Below are 23,750 nucleotides of genomic sequence, written 5' to 3' on the forward strand. Positions count from 1 at the left end.
ATGGTCATAAATAACAATGCAGAACACTTCATTATTATTATTATTTTTTTTTTATTTTAATTTTTTTTTATTTTTATTTTTTTTATTTTTTTTTTTTATTTTTAATTTTTTTATTTTTTTTTATTTTATTTTTTTTTTTTATTTTTTTTTAGAACACTTCATTATTTCAAGACGTGCAGTTGACGCATGACGTCATATCCGGTTCTGCCATTTTGCGGTTGCGGATCAGTCTCGAGCTGCTGGTGCGTTTCTTGCCGAAGACCGATAATATAGTCTAACAAAGCAGACAAAATAAACCGGCAAAATGTCAGATTTTGACAGCAATCCCTTCGCGGACCCCGACTTTAGCAACCCGTTTCAGGTAATGCCACATAAGTGATGCTTTATTATTGTATTTCTGTGTACAGGTTTTTGCATTTGTGTGTGTTTTACAGGTAACGTCAAAGTCGATAGACTATTGTCATGTCGATTACGTTTATATCAAATAGAGTTAATTAACTCTAATATATTCACATTAGAAGACAAAACCTGTTATTCGATAGTCTGGTGTATGTAAATATGTCATTATTAAGTGTCTGTTTTTTTGTTCATCAGCTTTTATGATTATCATTGAGTTTCTGATTCAATATTCTGGTCCAATTCTGTCTTCAGTCCCTTCGAAACCGGCCTTTAATCAACTATAAATTAAATCTGACCGCATAAACACGTATAATGTTATGGGTTCATTGTTGTATTATAATGAATGGAGCTTAATATGCTTGGTTTCTATTTATCATGTTTTTATTAACCATGTATCTCTTACCTGGTGAGAAATCTGCTGTTACAGAAGCTGTTCATGTCTAAAATGAATCTGGTATCTTTACAACGATTACAACAACGCTGAATGCTGATGTTTAGGGTTATTAAAGGAGGATGTGTGTATGTTTGGGCTGCTGGGACAGATAGATGGATGTAGGCCGGCCCTGTTTTGATCAGTGATATGACTGTGCTTGTGTGCTTGTGTGTGCGTGTGTGTGTGTGTGTGTGTGTGTGTGTGTGTGGCTCCGGTCAGCTGTGGGAATTAGATCCCTGACAGCCTGTTTTATTTTTTATTTTGTTCAGCAACATTGAGCCAAACGTGCAAGCATTGGTCTTCTGAACACCATAATGCACCAGAACTGTTGATTCGGTGGACATTCTGTAAATTAACCACTTTGTAAATGAGTTAATCCTACTGTAAAGCCTACTGTCATATATGAAACATGATTTTTAATGCCTCACTGTATTCATAACTTAGCTCAAAACCTGTTGCACACAACCTACAACATGCTTTCTGCAATCTTATTCTTATTTTAGATCTTTCTTCTTTTTTTTACTTAATAAAATATATTTTAGTATAATTGTAGTAATGTCAACGTTTAGGTTGTGGTTTGCAAGTCTTTTTTGCTGGCCATTTTTGAATTATATTATGTAAAATTAATAAATAATAAATGTTTGATTGTTGATTGTGATTCCATATATTATAGAATAAATTGGAAATAATAAAGATTAAACAGTTGATTATCCAAACATATTTTAAAATATATATACAGATGATGGTGCGACCTCTGTTTATAGAGTTTATTGGCATGACTCCTGCGAGTGATGGTCTCTTTGTTGCAACCATTTATATCCAGTTTTTGAGCTTTTGTGACACGAATGTTAACTTGAATATTTAATAATATAACTTTTTGTAATATACTTATTGCAATAAACAGTAGTTTATAGTGCCTTCCTATTTATTTTTAGTAAAGAAGCAATATATTTCTTTAAAGAAGCAATATATTTAAAAACTTATGCATCAAATATGCACTCCAGACTTTTCTTCAGTGAGACATGGTCAAATCTTCCATCATTTGCAATGCTTCTAAATTGCATTGTCAATCATTTTTCTTACCTTTTTTTTTGGTCAGTTTTATCAATTTTTGTCTGTAAAGCTCCTTCTGACCATGACATTTCTTTACTAAATGGTTATAAGAGACATGTTTAATGGAATATATTCAACATCCTTTATTTATTCTCTTAGGTAAGGCGAGATCTTATTATACTTAAAGAGGAAAATGAGCTTTGTGCATTATAAAGCTTGAAGCATTAGAATCGGTACTCAGTATCGGCCGATCACCACAAGGAATCGGTACTCCGTATCGGCATGCAAAACTCTTGATTGGAGCCTCCCATATATACAGTTGAAGTCAGAATTATTAGCCCCAATTTGAATTTTTTTCTTCTTTTTAAAATATTTCCCAAATGATGTTTAACAAAGCAAAGACATTTTCAGTATGTCCGATAATATTTTTTCTTCTGGAGAAAGTCTTATTTGTTTTATTTCACCTAGAATAAAAGCAGTTTTAAAATTTTTAAAAGCCATTTTAAGGTCAAAATTATTAGCCCCTTCAAGCTATTTTTTTTCAATAGTCTACAGACAAACCATCATTATACAATAACTTGCCTAATTACCCTAACCTGCCTAGTTAACCTAATTAACCTAGTTAAGCCTTTAAATGTCACTTTAAGCTGAATACTGGTGTCTTGAAAAATATCTAGTCAAATATTATTTACTGTCATCATGGCAAAGATAAAATAAATCAGTTATTAGAGATGAGTTATTAAAACTATTATGATTAGAAATGTGCTGAAAAAAAAATCTTCTCTCCGTTAAACAGAAATTGAGGAAAAAAATAAACAGGGGGGCTAATAATTCTGACTTCAGCTGTGTGTATGTATGTGTATATCTATCTATCTATCTATCTATCTATCTATCTATCTATCTATCTATCTATCTATCTATCTATCTATCTATCTATCTATCTATCTATCTATCTATCTATCGAGATATATATATGATTATGAGACGTTTCATTAACTTTCATTTTATTAAAATATAAAACATATTTTCATAATTATAGAGTGGCAATTAATATTCATGTGCATTTTATGTAAATACTCTGCTGTACTGTTATGTAGATCATTTGTTTACATTACAATTTACCTTGCTTTATACAAATACAAATATCAGCAACTTCACCAAACTGCACATTCCCCCTTAATTTAAATAAATAATAATAATCATTATAATTTTATAACTATTATATATCATATTTATTATAATATTATATATATATATATATATATATATATATATATATATATATATATATATATATATATATATATATATATATATATCAATAATATAAAAAATCTAAATTTCAATCTATAAATAATTTCTATAAATCTATCATTTCCCCTCAATTTCTAAATAAATCTGAGGTGTTTTTTCCCTTCATGTTCTATTGCTTACCACATCAATCATATATCCACATGTACAGTGCTCAACATAACTGAGCACACCACATTTTGACAATGAATATTTTTATCTATTTCTCAGTAAATATATGTATTATATGTAATTATATGTATATAATGTATTTTAGTGCATTTGAACATAACAGATTTATTAAGGGAATGTATTTGTTAAAATAATATTTTATTCAGCAAACATCTTTAGAAATGGAAATAGAAAGTACATTTAAATTCATGCAAAATATTAGGAAAAAAACAATAAACATTTATAAAAAATTTTAAATTGTGTACATTTTTAGATTCTCTTGAATTTTTGCTCTCTTTTTAAATTAATTGTTTAATATATATCCATAACATATCAATTTGTTCTATTATCATAAGTAATTTTGGTAGATTAGCTCCAGATTTGGCTTCAGTACTGACTAATCTAATGCACAAATATAATAATGTAAAGCATCCTATAGAAAGTATTTATTTAAATGAGAGATTTGTGAGGGGTGTACTCGTATATACTGAGCGCTGTATCTGTTTAATGCTCGACATAAACATAAATCCCATTTAGATTTGAGACTATTATTCCATCCATTAATACACAACAACAGCCATCTGTCTTGAGTGTTCCTCCTTTGTTTTCTCCCCCTTCTAGTCTCCAGGGAGAGTTTGTGTGTTTGACATTACAGGTGTTGTGGACTCACAGGTGGGATGGGACCCATCTTGGAGGTGCAGGGGGGACAAATGCAAATTCATCTGCACCAGATTGTGGCCTGTGTTTTGCTGGATAGGACATAATCATTAAGACCTCAAACAGAAGCAACCTCTGCTTTTGGTCACCGAGGCCTCTCTCTTTTTGGTCTCAGTTCTGAAACCAAACCACCCACACAAATGCTTGCACACACACACACACACATCATCATCATCATCATCATCAGCAGCAGCAGCAGCAGTGCAGTTTTGCCTCCTCAGAAGTGTTTCTATTAAAGCATACCTCATGTAAGTCATCATTAAATCCAACTGCTCAGACGAGGTATTCTTTAAGTGATCAGCAGTAATGGCATGCGGTCTGTCATGGAGTTGCCGTGGTAACCCAACACCAGCGTAGCCGACCGACTGTAGCGGCACATGTCTCAATAATTCATGCGTCGTCTTGATTGCATTGTGTTTCTGACTCACGTCTTCAGTGTCTTGGGCTTTCTTTGTTGATTAATTTGAGGTTTTTCTGCTTGCATGAAACCTTTAAGAAGTATACTTAATGGTATGGTGGATTTCTAAGCCAATCAGCATGCAGGTAGTGGCATCTTAAATTAAATATGGAAACTTTGTTGAATCCTGCAGTGTGTTTATGCTGATGTGGAGACGCTATTTGTTGTTGGAAATACTGTAGTTCAGAGCATTTACTAACAGAGACAGGTTTGATTTGGTCTGGCCTTTACATGGGGATCATTCTGTGGACTGTACTGCATTATTAATCATCTGGTTGGTGTATTGGTTGATTTACAAAGACTTTTAAAATGAGGAAATTGTGGCTTTTCTGGTTAACCACTGTAAATGTGAGTTGTTGACTGTATTGAGAGTGGTTTATTAAATTTCTATAAACATTGTTTTATCCTTTTATGATTTTGAAATGTGTCTTTTTAAATGAAATGTCTTAACTGCATGCTCTGATTAATACACCTCCTAACAGATGTCGTTTAAACGGCAATTTTCCAAAGTTGTTTTTAATATTGTTTTGAAAACGCTTCATGGTAAAAATTAAACGACATATTCAGTAATGCAATCTTTCGTCAAACACAGGGTTTCCGCAGGGTTTTAAAGTCTACAATTTAAAAAAATTGCAATTTTAGTCCTTAAAAAGTCTTAAATTTGCTGTTCTGGGTCTTAAATATTTTTGCACAGGTCTTATTTTTCCGATGTCCATGTAACGCTACATCTAATGCTCATTTAAATTCTTTGTTGTTGTTGCTTGGTTTTCGTGGTGTTGTAGATCTTTATTTCACTAGTCCAAATGTGATTTGTGGTATTACAACTACAAATGAGACCAACATAGCCAATCAGCTTTCTGTTGTTGAACTCAGTTCGCACGGCGACTGTGACATCATCGCCGTGTTTGTGAAAGTTCGCGTTGTGTGTGCGCCACATGATTTTGGCTGGCAGAGCGCACTAAATATTTTGAGATTCGAGCGAACAATTCGCGCAGCATCGCATTTGATTTGAGTTGAATATGAAACATTGAAAAGATTTTGTCTGAAACGGGTACGACTGTACAGACATCTTGATAAAGGGAGAACCAGATGACCAATAATTCTTGGCTAGAAATTGCAACAGCTGTGGGAAAGGAGGAAAGTTTTTGTTTAAGTTTGAAAAAACCTGAGGGATGAGTTTGTTAAAACAAAAAAGAGGCCATGCAAAAGTGGAGACCCGGGTGGTTTTAATATTACATAAATATGTTTTTCCACCATTCATCGGTTTTACACTGATGTATATATTACAATTATTAATTTAAAACTATTTAATAGTTATATACTGAAATTAAGTAACAAATTATGTCTTTGATAACTGGAAAGGAATATATAAACCTGTCGGTTTCTATTATACTGATGGCCTGTTTTTCTAGGCTTTATTGGTGATAATGGTCAGGAATGTTGGACCGTTATTGCCTTTTTAGCTTATAAGTATAGAGGACAGAAACTAGCCAGACAGTAATGTGTGAATTGTTGAGTGGGCAAAAGAAAAAAAAAAGTCAGTATTTTTAGTAAGTGTACTTCTTTTTGCTTTTATTCTTGCCATAATAAACAATATAATTGTATAGCAACCCATGTTCTGCTGTCATTAATATTTAACTTTAATAGGTAGAACTATTCGCGATATGAACAAAAGCAAGTGATGCATCAAAGTTTGATTTAAAAAATCTTAAATGGTTATAAAAATCTTTATAATCATAATAATAAGAATATTTAGTATAAAAATCTTCAACGATATTAATGATATGACGTAGTTCCGGAAACGTTCTACCTCTCTGTTGATCCGTCTGAGTTTCTTTTGACCGCCCCATTTCATTATAAAGAATATCTTAATGGTGCGTCAAGTATAAAAGCCTTGTCTGTTTTGTGAGGTCCGTGCAATCAGTGGAGGTGCGTGATGTGGAGCCAGGCAAAAGTATGAATTAGCCTTAAAATGGTTTTTTTCCCTGTAGTTCAATGATGCACCATAACCTGTCTTCAGTACTGTTCAATTATTTTACCACTAAGTTTGTGATTTTACATTTTCTCTTTATGTGTTTTTGATTGCGCTATAGGTCTTAAATTTAATACTGAATGGTCTTAAAAAGGTCTTAAAGTCTTAAATTTGACATTATGATATCTGCTGAAACCCTGCAAACATAACACATTCTGCCAAGGGGATTTAGTAATAAAGCGATATAGAATGTGAAGAAATAAATGCAATAGTCTGGCTGCAGATTTGCACTTGCACTTTCAGGCTTGCACTCTCTGACTTGCACTCTCAGGCAACCGCACTTCCTCTGCAAGTGACGTCATTTACAATCGACATCTTTGCCCACTTGTATGAAAGTCCTTCAGTAATTTAACTTAAGGGTGTCCCTGAGGGGGAAAAATCCCTAAGGTAAGGGATTTCATTAAGATCGTTGCAACAAACTTCTTATCTGTCAACCTTATCTAAGTGCCCTTTTTTTTTTTTTTGCGTTTCACTGTAGTTTCTGGCAACATACGGCGACTGGCGCCGCAGTTGCTATAGTTATGTAAACAGATCGTAACAAACCACGAATGCTTGCCTTAAAACATCCCTGCAGTACACAACATCTGTGCTACTTTATTTCCATTAAGTGAGTCGAGATGTTCCCTTATTGAGTCTATCTCGATTAAGATTTTAAATGATAAATAATTAAATTATTTATCTGCAGTCCTGTGAGTCTCTTGTCTAAAACATTTTTATTTGGGTGGGAATGCTTGCATTTTGAGTGTCATTTGTTCAGTTAAGGGAGCTGATTAGGTCCCTTAAATATTTTAAGCGGAAATTGTTACTAAGGAATAAGGGGAAAAACTTAATGGAACCCCTAAATTCCTCAACTTGATCTTTTGTGTTTGTTTATTTTTTGTTCTTGCAACCCAACTCTTACTAAGGATAATTTTAACCTTCGAGCTGGGGGATTTTTTTGGTTAAGGACTTTTATGCAACCGAGCTCTGCACTCTCCTGCCACATCACTTGCATTGACATCTGCATTTTTATTTGCAATCTTCTTGGGACCTGCTGAATAAAGAATAGTTTTCCAAGTCAATCAACAATCATTGCTGTAAGTCCATAATGTGTTTATACAATTAGGTACTTCGAATTATTTGACTATGTCATCACTACACAAATGAACTAGAAACTTATTTGCGGTTTATTTGTGTCGATTGCTAGTGCCGTGACAGAGAGTGCAGATGTCAATTGTAAATGACGTCATTTGCAGAGGAAGCGTGGGTTCCTGAGAGTGCAAGCCTGAAAAGTGCAAGTGCAAATCTCCAACCTGACCCTTCTCAATAAATGGGAGGGCTATAAATGAAATTTGAACACAAGTGGTCACAAGAGCCAAGTTTAATTTGATGTTGTTAAAACTAGGGCTGGGTGATGAACTCTATATTGGTATTTATTGACTGAACACCATTGTCAATATTGATTAAAAATAGAGGTATGAAGTTCTTGTATGAAGTCTATAGTTTTTTTTTAAATGTGGCTGCTGAGCACGTTGTTGTTGTGCAAGCGGCGCACACATCTGCTTGACACTTTGTATGGAATATACACATTTCAGTAATAACGACAGACTGATTAAATCAGACAAACACAGCGCATCCAAACACTGCAGTGCTTTTTACTTCTCTCCATAAGCTTGCATCAGAGCAGCAGCAATGATTTGTCCCTTTGTCATCCTCTGAGAAAACGGTTGATGATCGCCTAGTTATGAGAGACGCCAGGGTAGCATGAGCGCAAACCTCATGGTGAAGGAAACCACTCGCTCTTGTCACTTCAGGTCAGAAAAACAACACACGCAAAAATAAGTGCCGTATAGCAGCAGTGAGGAGATTGTAAATAAAAAAGGATGTAAGGAAGTCACCAGAGTGGCTTTTTGGTTTTTTTTCTTGTGCATCCCAGCCACTAGCTCCCCATCTGAAAGATTTTTTAGCATAGGGGATAATATAGTCATTCAACTTCACAATTTTTAATGTTGCAGTGTGTGCTTGAATAATGATGGGTCGTTTTTTTTAGCGGTGTCAAAATTAATTGTTTCTTCGGTGCACCGCAATGTAGACGCGGACAATTCGGTATCGGTTCAGTAAAAATCGTAACCGGTTATTATGTAGTGACGTCATTTATCTCTTTGTCACGGTAGCGTACTATGGCGAGGGAGGTGAGCGCGAGCGCGAGTATTTACAAAAGCTCCAACTACTTAAAAACGCAGAAACTGCACAATTTCACTACTTGTGTGTTTGCTGGACAGTCTTTCACTGACACGTACAGCAGAAGCCCCTATTTCACTGTGATTGAGGAAATGAAAGTAAACTTCAATTTTCTCTCTCTCTCGCTGTGGACATTTGACCTGCTGGCGTGACTGTTCTTCTTCTCTCGGCTGTTACATCGATACTTCTGGATACAGACACGAGCGCCTGTCTGCAGAGTTTTCTCCATCGCGTCTATCATGGATCAGCTGTCATCGCCGCTGCCGTTTATCAGTGTCACTCATCTGTGAAGAGAGCCAGCACCAATCGCAAGCCCTTTCTGTTGAGCGCGTGACCAAGACAAGGCTCAGAGAGCGAGCGGGATATTTATATTAGTTTATTTGCTATAAATGTTCATTTTGTTTTAAAGTACAGTTTATATATCTGACTGCTTGTATTAAAGGACAAAATTTTATTACAAATAGAATCAGAATCAGAATCAGAAAGCGCTTTATTGCCAGGTATGTTCACACATACGAGTGAATTTGTTTTGGTGACAGAGCTTCTACAGTGCAACAGGATTACAGAGACAGGACAAAAAACAGATTATAAATATATTTTAAAAATAGAAGTAGTGAATGCAAATATACAAATTGACAAGTGTATGTACAGGTATATTACTATATACAACGTTATATGTGCAGCTGTTATGTGCAAATTGGCATGTAAAGTGTGTTGTTAAATAAGTGTATATGTATATAAAAGTGTATAGCAAGTAGTGATGTTGGTTTCGCAATTATTATCATCAAGTGTTTATGAGATGGATTGCCTGAGGGAAGAAACTGTTTCTGTGTCGGGCTGTTCTGGTGCGCAGTGCTCTGTAGACCAGAAGGTAACAGTTCAAAGAGGCAATGTGCTGGGTGTGAGGGGTCCAGAGTGATTTTGGCAGCCCTCCTGCTCGCTCTGGATAAGTACAGTTCTTGGGGAGTAGGAAGGGTTGTACCAGTGATTCACTCAGCAGTCCGAACTATTCGATGTAGTCTTTGGAGATTGTATTTAGTAGCTGAGCTAAACCAGACAGTTATTGATAGTATAGTATATAAATATAAATATATTTATACATTTTAATACAAGAATTGTTGTGATGTGAAGAAAATATAAAAGTGTGTATGAAAAGCATCGCTGATGCACCTAGATATCGAATTGAACCGAATCAATGGCATGCTATTTGTAACCGAACCGTGAGACCAGCGTAGGCTCACATTTCTAGTTCTTTTACTTTTAAGCTCAGATTTGGTCATCATAATTTGTTTTGTTTACAGAGTTTGAGGTTTACTGTATCATTATTATGGATGTTGATCTACCTTAAAGTTTGCTTTGATTGTTCAGTGTTTACACTTTATCATTGCACACACTTTGTAACATTTTATTTATCAGGTTTAGAGTCTCTTTAACACTTCTGTTTATTTGATTATAAAGAGATCAGATATTAAGTTTCAATATTTTTGTTTTTGACTTTTAAAACAGTTTCCCTTTGTTTTGTTGGTAAATTAAAGTGGTTTAAAAAATCCTAATATTCCTACATCTATTATTAAGCAATATTCAATAATTATAGATATCGAATGATGTGAAATATGATAGTGTAATGTTTTTTTGCAATATCGCCCAGCCCTACTATATAACATGTACTTCTCCAACTGTGCTGTATAGTAGTTTAAAATTCAAATGTAGTATACTCGAGTACTTGGGATTTCAGATGCAGCCCAACTCTTCTCCTTTATAGTCAACTTTACAGGATGTGTTATCATTAAAATTGTAGTTTTTATCCACACCATTGCTTGCCCTTCTGTTTTCTCATAAGCTGTGTAACATGATGTTTTTCAGTAATACTCATGCTTCACTGCACTGTAAAAAAAATATCGTAAAAAAAAGGTCAAATGACTGGCAAACCAAACAAAGCCAAACAAAAACCATAATATTACGGTAAAATTTCTTTGTTGAAATAAAGTGCAAAAAATAATAAATCTACAGATATTTTCATTAAAATGTTTACAGAAAAACACTGTTTTTTTACAGACTTTTCCTAGATTATTACAATCAAATCTGTTCAATAAATAAAATAGATAAATTCCGCTCACATGCACCTGTTCCGGATTCCGCTGATAAATGAAAATTTAATTTGAAATGACAAAAAAATACTTTAAATAATTTAGAGAGATTTTCTGTAAAATTAGGGTTTTTTTTTTTTACAGTGTGAGCAACCCCTGCAAAAATTATCTAGAATGTGTGAAGAATGAAACCTGAACACAAGTAGTCACAAGAGCCAAGTATGATTTGATGTTGAAACCACTGTTTTTCACCAGAGTTTGGTAATTGTTAAAGTGATAGAAACCGAAAATTGTCAACATTTACTCACACTTTACGTAATCCAAAGACTATCTTTTTTTCTGTTGAACACAAATGAAGATACCATTGACTTCCATAGTATTGGTTTTTCCTAGTGTCTTCTTTTGTGGTGAACAGAATAAAGGAACTCTTAAAGTTTTGCTGCCACTTGAGTTAATAGTGAGTAAATTTTTATTTTTGGGTGAACGATCCCTCAGGGTTAAACATTTGTGCGATTCATTTTAAACCACAAGGTAAATAGTCTTTATCCTGGATGAGATCCTGGTGGAATCGACTCCCGTTGTGTTGAACCAGTGTGAATGATGCAGCCTCGTCAACAAGTAGGCGTTTTGCAGAATGTTGCAGAAGCGACAAACTGAATGCACGCATACATGTGGCTCAGACCGAGCACCTTATTACAGTGATTTCATAATGCAGCAACTGTCAAACTTGTAAAACTCCTCAGCTGTGTGTGTGTGCAGTAAGAAAGTAGGCTGTCTAAATGAGGTCCGTCTGATTCTGTCCGTCACTCAGCCATAGTAATGAGAACACGAGAATAGAGAGCAAAAACTCTAATGATCTGATTAGATGGATGTTTCTGGAGATCCGGCCTGCTCTGCAGATGCAGGGGAACCTATTACAGTGAGCCCCTGTCACTATGTGTGTGTGTGTTTGCTTTCATTCAGTGTTTGTTGAGGGAGTGGTGACTTAGAACAGGTTTTTTTTTTTTTTTTTAGTTTTTCTCTGAGTCACTCCTGTAATCATCTGTGTAACACAATCGTCATGAGACTTTTGTCATGTTTTTCACTGAATGAGAGTAGCGTTAGCAGGGCTACCGCTCGGATATTTGTGCAACCGTCGATCTTTGTGCGTAATTTTAGCTCTTTTCCAAAACCTATTCAGCTGAGCCGTCTTCATAACTGCAGGAAAGCCTTAAAAAGATGACTGATCTGAAAAAATGCTCAAAGTAGCAACCACAAAGAGCTTTCCATGTAGGATTAAAGAGGTCATGAGATGCTTTGTATCCTTTTCATTTTGTGTGTAATGTTATCTTTCTTCCTTGAATAAGATCTGCAAGTTCGGTTTTCCTCAAAATGTATTGTTTTTTTTCCAAGTAATCGAAATTAAATGGCAAACATGAATGAGCGAAGCTGCAATTCTCATGCATTTTTTTCAGGGAAGCAAGGTGTGTTTTGTAATGAATCCCCTCCCAATGGCAGACGGCGCAAACCTGTCCAAATACACACGAAAAAAGTAGCGGTTGCTAAATAAACAGAAGATTTAACTGCTTTCATTGATTCAAGGCAAGGCAAGGCAAGTTTATTTATATAGCACATTTCATACACAGTGGCAATTCAAAGTGCTTTACATAAACAGGAATAAAAGAAACAAGTATAAGAGAAATAAAAACAAATAATAATAAAAATGGTTAAAAAATAAAATAAATAAGCATAAAAACAGATAAAATGTGTTATAAAAGAATGAAAGAGAAGAGAAAAACATATTAGTTCGATCTGTCGGACGTAGCACAGTGCTCATTCAGTAAAGGCACAGCTAAACAGATGTGTTTTCAGTCTTGATTTGAATGTGCCTAATGTTGGAGCACATCTGATCATTTCTGGAAGCTGATTCCAGCAGCGAGGGGCGCTTTTAGTAGCTGAAAGCCGATTCACCCTGCTTTGACTGAACTCTTGAAATTTCTAGTTTATTTGATCCTTAAGATACGAGTGATCTATTAGGTTTGTATTCAGTAAGCATATCTGTAATGTCTTGAGGTCCTAGGCCATTTAGTGATTTATAGACCAGTAATAATACTTTAAAATCTATTCTGAATGTAACTGGGAGCCAGTGTAAAGACCTGAGGACAGGTGTGATGTGCTCTGATTTCCTGGTTCTGGTCAGAATTCTGGCCACAGCGTTCTGGATGAGCTGTAACTGTTTGACTGTCTTTTTGGGAAGGCCAGTGAGGAGGCCGTTACAGTAATCCACCCTGCTGCTGATAAAAGCATGAACAAGTTTCTCTAAGTCTTCACTGGAAACAAAGCATCTAATTCTTGCAATGTTTTTGAGATGATAGTATGCTGATTTACTAACTGCTTTGACATGACTATTGAAACTCAGATCTGACTCCAGAGTCACACCAAGATTCTTGACCTTATTTTTTTTGTTTGACCCTTAGAGCCAAGGTACGCATTCAGCATGACTAATAAATACATGACTATGGAATATTCTCAGAGAGTAGGGTGGGGAATCGAAAATCTTGTCTGACTACCAACACAAGCAAACAGCTGTTATTATTGCAGAACGATGTCTCAATGTCGTTATCGACTGATTAAGCAAAATTCAAATTTAATCGTTATTTGCATAGTTTATCAGTAAACTACTACTCTGTGAAGAACTCTGCTCCATTTAAAACCATTTGTTGTGATGCGTAGTTACAATTTATGAGAGGTGCGCGTTGGCGTCAGCCATGGTGAGGGGTCTGTGACCATGTGAAGGCTGCGCCGGAGCATACACTTGACGCAGAAGTACTGTATAAATCAGCCTTACGATATGTTTTGTTTATTTGTTTTTAAGTTATGCTTAAGATATGTCATGTCATGTTATACAAAATTATGTAATGTTATGTTAAGTTACACTAAATTATCTTATGTTCTATAAGTTATGTGAAGTTATGCTTTATTATATGAAAGTTTATATGATGGCTTACAATGCAGCTCACGAGGTTTTGGTCTTGAATCCCTGCATGGTGTTTTTGCCACTTTCTTGTCTGACAGAGTGGGTGGATGGATTTGTTTCTGCATTTTGCTTCCAGCAATACTCCCAGGTGTTTCAGAAATATATTTTAGTAAACCATAACTTGAGAAATAGACACCTGGAAAGAAAGCTGCATACTATTCTTTGGGCCTATTTTGGCTCGTTTCCACTGACTGTTACGGTACGGTACGGTTCGGGTCGGTACGGGTCACCTCTATCAGGCTTGCGTTTCCATTACCAAGGGTACTCTTTTGGTGGGCGTGGTGTATGACAGAAAGTTTCAGTCGACGTCATTTTCGCTTGAGAAAATGTCTACAGTAAAGCTGTACGGGTTTCTCACATATCATATGAGAAGCATTTCTCACAACACAGATGCTTCATACACATGAATACTTGTGTAGAAATGTTTATTACTAACTTTTCTATGATCATGAGTTGATTATAACTGCAGATCAATGACAGTGCGAAACAGCCTACTGTAACGTCTGTAATTATATTAAATAACTAAATAAATGAACATATATAAACACATACAGCCCCTTACAGTCTCCGATATGTTACCAACTACAGATAAACTACACACATTTAGTCCTTATTTAGGTTCAAAAACAACAGGAAATATAGCCTACAGTCAGTTAAAACCTCTCATCTGTGTCTGTAATCTTCAGCAGAACATGTAGCCTCTGTTAGAGAGTAATTCCATCATTCTGAGTTCGTATTAGTCTAAAAGGTGAAGATAACAATAATAGTTAAACAAGACAGTTTCGCGCTTCACTCTCGCGTTTGTCAGCTTCTAACAGGATTGGGTTTCAAAAGCACGTCAATAATCAAGCGCAGGTTATTATCATCAGCTCCAGAAGTTTATTTCAGATATAACGTTAGACGCGCGGCGAGCACAAGCAAGCAAGAAAGCGAAACCGCTCACGCTTCAGACTGGCTCTCTAAAAACTATGGAGCACAGGGTAAATCTGCTCTTCTTCTTGGCATTGTGGCTGTTCATCAAGACCACGACAAGGTTTGTTTGAGCCCGGGTCGACCATGGCTCGTTATTATATGTATATATCATTCCACTGTAATCTCTCGCTGTGTATTTCAAACATGGTGGCTCTTTTGTTTTCATTCTGGCTTGTTGCGTAAGCGAATGACATGTCTCTGTAAACCAATAGCGTTCAGCTGCGCGTCTAGCTCCGCCTTTTGGTACCCCTTCTCTTGTTTGGTACCGAAAGGGTGCCGAAAAAGTGGTACGGTACGGTTCGGTTCAGTACTCCTTTTGACAGTGGAAACGGCCATAAAAGCGTACCAAACCGTACCATACCACTGAGTGGAAACGGGCCATTATTCTTATTGTATCATAATTTTTGTTAGCTCATCATTTTGATCAATTTTTTATAATCATTTTATTTTAGCACTTGTTTTAATTTTCATTGTATTTTTTTTTTTACTTTTTCTTAATTTATGGTGCTGTTTATATTGTATGTGTATTCAAGCATTGCTCCAGTTCTTTTCACTTGTGGTCTTGGAGCTTTCACTTGTGCATATCTGCAAGTTTACCTATTTTGGTTTCATGTGCCTTCACACAGCCCACACAAACCTGCTTTCCTTTGTCTGTTCCACATCAAAACAACATTTGAATTTAAATGTGAAAATCCCCAACACACTTTATAGTTCAGACTGACAAAGACAAGGCAAGTAAACCTGCATCTAAACAATCTGAACCACAGTAGTGTCAGAGATTGTCTTACTATGCTGAGATAAGAATTTGCCGTTATACATTTTGGGCTAATCATTTCAGGGCGCACTCACACTATGTTATCCGAACTGTGCCTAGGCGCGTTTCCCAATTCGTTTGAGAAGTGTGAGTGCACTGAATCGGCCCTGGCCAGGTCGGAAGAGGTGTGCCAGAGTGCAGTTCACTTGGGCTTTGGTGCGGTACGGTTGTAGTGTGAGTGCAAATCGCGCCTGAGCCCAAAACTGAAGACGTGACATCACTTTTAGGGGACAGTTTCATATGTTTTTATTAATTATTCTTAATTTTCAATGAATGCAAACTGTCGTAGTTTATTAAAGATGCAAACTCCTCACTGCACGTCAGCTGCACCTTCAGGAAACCTCGTAATACCTGCAGCACGAGGACTTTTATGATTATTTATGAGCGTCAAAAGTGGTGGATCTGTTCGGCAAAGTCTATGACTGCATGTCACTGCGCCCTCAGTCTTGCCTTCAGTAGGCTATGATAGTGTCACACCAGCCTATGGCTTTGGGTTTGTTTTGCATGTGCTCACAAAAGTTTGCAGCAGTTTGGTTCATGTTGATCTGATTTACACCATTAAGATGATCTCCGTTATATTCAGCGCTATTCTTGCTACTATCTTAAATGAGCTTTCATTCTGTGAACAATGCACAGCAGTCAGGCATTTCCAGCCTCAAATCATCTGTCGTCCTAAAGAAACGCTGCACTGAAGGAGGTCAAAACCAATAGCGCTGCTGGGGTTGAGTTTCCCACTTTAGAACAGGGTCACCGAATGCAAGTAGCTGCATTATAGAGTGATGCACCGGACAGATAAGAAGTAAAACTTCATTTCTATAGGTTTTCTTCACAGTTTGGGTTAAGATCATTGGCATAAAATCATTTAAATACCTCTATTAAACCATTTTGAGGGATGTAAACCAGTACAATGGTCCCAAGGTATTTCCTGTTTTACATTTTTAATTTCTGAGAATCCAAAAAGAGCCATATATTGGTAAATAATGTTATGATAGCTGTTTTAACATTAAGATATGATTGAATTGCCTCTTGTTACAGTTATGAAATAGTTTGGTAGCATGCAGGAAATGTTCATGGGCCAATGACATCACCTCATTGAAATTGTCGAAAACCCCGCCCATAAAATCTGTCATTGGGGATGAGCAAATCATACTAAATTGTAGGATTGTAGGGAAAGAATTTTACATGGTGATCATTTTTTTAGTGAGTGTGTTTATTATAAAGAATAATACATTTCAAGCATAGCTGAACACTATAGAACAAAGATACAAATGAAATAGGCAGAAATAGGCATATATATATATATATATATATATATATATATATATATATATATATATATATATATATATATATATATATATATATATATATATATATATATATATATTATTTTTTCATTGAAATAAAAAAATGCAATTAATCTTTGTTAAAGCAAGTTTTATAACTTCCTGTACTCAAATAGTTTAAATTAGCATGAAATTTTATAGTCACATGCCACAAAAATGAATCTGTTGACTGTGATAAGGTTAAACTTAGTTATGTTTTATTGCTATTAAACTATTTCCTGGTTAATTATAATCACAGCTAGTGTTGTCACGGACAATTCAGTATCGGTTCAGTAATAATCATAACCAGTTATTATGAACTGACGTCATTTATCTCATATGCGCTATGTCGGCGTAGCTTACTATGGCGAGGAAGGCGAGCGCGAGTATTTACAATGCTCCAACTTCTTAAACGCAGAAACTCTGCACAATTTCACTGCATGTGTGTGTGCTGGACAGTCTTTCACCAACACTTACAGTAGAAGCCCCTATTTCACGGCGATTGAGAAAATGAAAGTATACTCCATTTCTCTCTCTCATTGTGGACATTTGACCTGCTGGCGTGACTTTTTTTTCCTCCTCTCGGCTGTTACAGCGATACTTCTGCATACAGACTCAAGTGCATGTCTGCAGAGTTTTCTCCACCTCGTCTGTGATCACCGCTGCCGTTTATCAGTGTCACTCATCGGTGAACAGTGCCAGAGCATTAGAGCCAATGGCAGCCAATTCTGTTTAGCGCTTGACCAATCAAAGGGGTGTAAGAAAGAACTCGCTAGACAAGGCTCAGAAAGCGAGTGGGATATTTACATTTGTTTATTTGCTATGAATGCTCATGTTGTTCTGTGCATGTACTTGAGTTTTTAAAGTTTTATATATCTGACTGCTTGTAATAAAGGACAAAATTGTATTACAAATAGTATATAAATATACATATATTTAACCATTTTAATACAAGAATTGCTGTGCTGTGAAGAAAATATAAAATTGTCTATGGAAAGCATTGTCAATGCACCGAGATGTCGAATCGAATGAATCGATGGCATGATAATCGTAACCGAACCATAAGTCTGTGTTCACACCTCTATTCGCGATACTGAATTTCGGTACCAATCGCTGCTGAATTTTAAAAACGTCCATTTCCCGCTAAGATTGTGTTCACGTGCTCAACAGAAATGACTGTCATTGGCCATTAAGCTAATCAGTTAACCGCTGTAACACAGAAAAAAGGACTTTTTAGCAGCAGTTTAAAGCTGTGAAAATCAGTTGATTCATCATCCGATTGCTCGTTTGTCAGCTCATAAACAGACCAGCTGATCTTCACGACTTTAAAACGCTCCAGTGTCCCTGTATCTGTGGTTACACTCAGTAAACAGCAGTGAGTTCAGTAAACTGATGACCTTCATGGCCAATCACAGTCATTTCTGTTGAGTATGTGAACACAAGGGCAAATTAGTGGTGTTTAAGAACAGAGCTCAAATGTTAGTGGGTATCGAAGATTGGTACCGAAATTCAGTATCGTGACAACCCTAATCACAACTCAAAATTGCAGATTTTGCGACGTGAATATTGCATATTCGTATATTGCAATAACGATGCCGAAACAATATATTGTACAGCCCTAATTGTCACTCATCACTCAGGGATTCGCTCCTGCATGTGTGATAATCTAATAATCCATATCATATAAGGGTGTCACGATCCTCCAAATCCTCGATTCGATTACATTTTCAATTCTAGAGTCACGATTCGATTTTCGATTTAAAAAAGAATCTATGTTTTTGTGGTGCCTGCGGAGATGCCCTGCTATGTTAGTCATGCTGCCGGTGGAATAATGTGGTATACGTACTAGGGTTGGGCGATGTCGACCAAATTGGCATCGTACGATGTCTAATATGAAACATCGTGATGGACGATGGCATCGTCGTCATAGGGGGTGGTGAATTAATTATGAATAATTAATTAATTCATAACAAATTAATTATTTGTAGCCTTCCGTTTAAACTACCTGACCCGCGTGGTCTTTATTTTACCCATAAACAAATCATACAGTAAATGAATAAAGATAAGTTACACACATAATTACCACCTGTCAATCACTTTTTCCACGGGACTCGTGAATAGGCATGAATAGGCAGAGTGATCTGTGTTCTTATAATGGCGTCGGTAAAAAAATGTGCACAACCAACAGGAACCAGCCAACAGTATCCGAGGTGTTCGCTAAAATTACTAAGTTAAAGTGTGAAAGTGAAAGATTGAAGCAGTCTCCTGACCCGCTGACTGCCTGGACCCGCTGTCTCGAGCTCATGACAGTGTGTGTGCGTGCCTGTGTGCCGTGATGTGCGTTTTAAGCGGTAGTGAGGAAGGAGGGCTGCTCAGAAATGCAAAACGCCAGTGTGGAGGTGGATCGTTGTCGTTCTAAAATGCCATTTAAAAACTAAGACGTATAGTCTAAACAGGATCATGTGTATTTTTGCGAGCGGATTTGCAACAGGGGCGGAGCGGAGGATTGCGATGCCGGCATCGTCTATCGGCCCAACCCTAATACGTACATAGCAGAGCTTGCAAACGATGTTTTTTTGTCAACAACACGAACGTTGTCAACAACTCACTGGAAATCCAAAATACTTCCACACCGGCGACTTCATTGAAAGAGATTAGGGTTTAAGTTCTGTCGACAGGTCTCCGGCGTCTGCAGTTCAACAAGCGTGGTTTTTCCCAAGCTGACGTGACATGGGGGCGTGGCAGCATCGACGATTCCATTTTTTGATTCGATAATCGAAATGGAGCATGAATTTCGATCGATTTGAAATTGTGACACTCTTAATATCATACTCTGTGTTCCTTCTTTACCCCTAATTGTTAACTTGATTACGTCACTTCAGTGTTGGCCTTAAAATACTCTCTTGTTAGGCAGCCCACTAGGGTTTGCCACAGCATCATCCTTGTCTGATCAGGTGATCATCAGACTTCAGTGTCTCAGTGTGTGTATAATAACAGATTACTGAAGACAAAGCGTGTCTACCCTCTACTACAAATATTTATGTGTGTGTGTGTGAGTGTGTGATTATGCCATGAAACATTCATCGTTATGCAGACTGAAATATTCATGGCTCTGGAGTCCTGACAGTTCGCCAGCCGTATGAAACGGATCCGCCTCAGGACCTGAGCACTGCATACTGGGGCTGCTATGGAAACAAGGGAACGTTTTAGAGTGCATGTGTGTGTGTGTTGTAGTTAATGTTCTTTGGACCTGGTGCGTTAAATGAGTCCCTAGTCGGTGAGGGAATATGAAACTTTACTTATCCTAAATCATATTATAAAGGCTCTTCTCTGTGGTGTTAGAAATTAATTCTAGCATACTTCATACTGCGTTAAGATGTCTAATGTAAGTGTGGGAGTATTTGAAGCCATATGCAAGGAGTACTATTTGAATCAGTAGTGTGCTGCATGAATTCAGGGAGAATATTCTGCATTTTCATTCACATTTGCTGGACTTGTAGTAATGCGTCAGAAGGAGATTCCATTTCATTCGTCACACTGACTGAAGTTGGGTCAAATCAGGCTATTTGTGTGATCCAGTATTTCAAGTAGTTCAGTCTAATGTTGACACAATGCTGGAATTGATACTGCTGCACGATTTTGGTTAAAATGTGGATGACGATTTTTTATTTTTTTTGCTTAAAATCAAGATCACGATTCTTTCTCACAATTCTTTAGATGTAAAATAAAGGTTAATATGAGTACACTATTATTATTGTTAATTCTCAAACATATCGTCACTAGGCATGTGCCGGTATCACATTTTCATGCTGCGATTAATAGATTGAGCTTTTATCACGGTATACGGTATTATCACGATATTGTAATTTTACTAGAGAAACAGGTATAAAAACACAAAAAAACTTCAGTTTCGTCAACTTAGTAACTTTAATAACTTTTTAATTAACTAAAAGTACTTCAAACATTTAAATACAAATAAATATAAATAAAACAATTATATCAAAGTGAATGTGCAAAGAGAAACCGTCTTCGATCAGCAATCCCTCTGCATTTTTTTGGAACCCAAAATATTTCCAAACCTCTGACTTTTTTTTTGAAGGGGGATAAATTGTCGGCAGCGTTCCTCCTTCCGCCATGCTTCTTCTTCGTGTGAGGATTAGAGAGCGGTGGCAGCGGTGGCAGCGGCGGCGCGCACTGCGTGCACACAGTGCCTCTACATGCGGGCATTGTTTACATTAGAGTGCGCATCAGTTCTGCGCAGCATACACGCAGTGTTTCTTCAAGCGGTTGATGGAAAATAAGCTAAGGCGCGTTCTAAGAATATAAATTCGGATCTATTATTTTTCACGGTATTTTGAAGTGCCCGCGATAACAATATCGTGCATATTCATTACCGTGATTTATCGCATTACAGAATACCGGCACAAGCCTAATCGTCACCTTGGAATTATAAGGTTTTATCTGTGTTCTGAATGATTTTGAGATATTGAGCTTCAAAGTTTTCGCAAGCCATATAGCAAACAGTATGTGTGCAACATTTGTTGTTTTTTTTAAGCCTTAATGTAAACAAAAATTTGTCATTTAATAAGAATATGTCGATTACTCAATTTTGACAAAAATGTCAGATAGAACCTTATAATTATAAAGTGACGGTATGGTAAAACAACAATAATAATATTAGGCCTATGTGTAGGTCTACTGTTGCTTAAAATGCTAAATTTTATTGGCTAAAGTCATTATGGTGGACTTGAACAGACTTTCAATATGTCCTGTTTGTTAATTCACAGTAAAATGAGGACATCAGAATATAACTATTCATAATTATAAAATTGAATTATTATGTTTGAGACATGTGCTTGTCATTTGTCATTGATAGCATTATTAGACCGTTTGTTTTCACTGGTAAAATCAGACATTTGTCATTATCAGATTTCTTCATGCATTATATTCAACATTATATAAGCTAGAGTGGCTATACTGACACAGTAAACATTTATTTTCATGCACAACACTGTGTTGGCTATGAAAGAAAAAACATATCAAATGCTTGTCGTAATCATAACCGTAAAATGCGTTATGATTATTTAAATGATGTGCAGCCAGTTTCATTTTCACTTCCTAGTGCGGCTCCTGGCTGGCGTCACTGTAATAAAACACACACACACACACATGCAAATCATTCTTTCAGCGCGGCTCTCGAACGATTGTTCTGTGCAACAAACTGAACATTATTTACAACTCTATTACTTGTTATTCACAGCCTATGCAGGATCTGTTCACTAAAGTATCCGTCATTGGCGGGCTGCGTGCACGCGCGTTCTCGGTAGCTCGTGGTCAGCTCTCCTGTCATTTCGCGGCCTCAAATACATCATTACTTGAAGACACAAATGACATTTCTGGGTGAATTATACCTTATAAATACAGTATGTGACACTTTTAACCACATTTGAATGTGTGCATGTTGCTGTGGAGACTTGTGCGACTACCTTTTATGCTCTCCTCACCTTGAAAATATAATTGTCCCAAAGGTGAACTCAGAGCTGAAAATAAACACTAATGGCGGGAAAATGACAACAGCCAATCAGAGTCGGAATATCTGCGCAGGTTTTCACTCATTCGTAGCATTTTAAAGACTAAATGTTTCCACCTCAACACAGTTTTTTAGTCTCAATTAGAATTAAATAAATCTGAAAATATATATTTTAACTGTTTATTTTAATATCATTAAATAAATAACTGATTTAAAAAAACAGCTGTTAAATATAGCAGTTTTCTAGGGAAATCGGATATCGTATATAAACTGCTATATTTAACAGCTGTTTTTTTAAATCAGTTATTTATTTAATGATATTAAAATATTATATCATAAAATATCGTTATCGCAATACTCAAGAACAATATTGCATATAGGATTTTTTTTCAGAATCGTGCATGCCTAATTCTCATTGTCATAAGGACTTGATATTAATAATATCAATAATAATAATAATAATAATAATAATAGTTTTCTGAATTGGTTTAATATTTTATACTTGTATTGTTGTTGTTAACAATAATATTAATATAAATATTAATAATTACTAATAATAGCTACTAATGTAGTTATATCCAATATGTAGAATTTTAAGTATTGGTTTATTGGTGCTTTAGTTATTTTAATTTATATATTTATTGTTGTGGTTAATAAATAAACTGTTCCACATTGCGTATTTTTTAATTAGTATTTTATTCATATATTTGTTCTTGATGATGATCAGATTTATTAATTAATTTATTTATTTGTTTATTTTCAGATGTGCTCTGATGGATTTCTAAATAAAAACTTGGCAAATATAGTTTGATCCTGCATAGCTTGTGCTCATTTCATCAGCGCTGTACTTTATAAACTTGACTTTCTCACCAGACGGACTCAAAATAATCCTGAGCAAATTCAGCCAATCACATCAGCACTGCTAAATAAAGAAAACACTTTGCTGTTTTGTTTCTGAAAGGCAGCAGACGATTAGTGAACGAACTGTGGGCGGTCTGTGGGTTTGTCGTCTGAGTCTTTGTGAAACTTCTTATTATGCCTCTTCTTGCATATTTATGCAAATGCTTTGAGCTCTTGTTAACCAAAACAACTTCCTTGTGAGAAATCGCAAATAAAGCGCTTTCTTGAGTTTGGTTTGGCTTTATGAAGCTGAACAGTGTATCCAGTAGACACAAATACTTTCATTTATTTCCATGGTAACGGTACAGTTTGTTTGGCATGTGTGCTAGATTCA

At 36.0% G+C, this 23,750-nt stretch overlaps 1 protein-coding gene across 1 annotated transcript in view; it reads left to right on the forward strand.

Moving 5' to 3' along the window:
- Window positions 1–212: 212 nt before the first annotated feature.
- scamp1 (secretory carrier membrane protein 1) overlaps window positions 213–23,750 on the forward strand; it is a 57,034-nt gene continuing 33,496 nt past the window's right edge. Inside the window, exon 1 of the mRNA XM_056446839.1 lies at window positions 213–361. Within this exon, the coding sequence (XP_056302814.1) occupies window positions 305–361 (57 nt within the window). The 5' untranslated portion in view covers window positions 213–304. The remainder of the gene's footprint in view (window positions 362–23,750) is intronic.

Source organism: Danio aesculapii, chromosome 21 (genome assembly GCF_903798145.1).
Source record: "Danio aesculapii chromosome 21, fDanAes4.1, whole genome shotgun sequence".
NCBI lineage: Eukaryota > Metazoa > Chordata > Actinopteri > Cypriniformes > Danionidae > Danio > Danio aesculapii.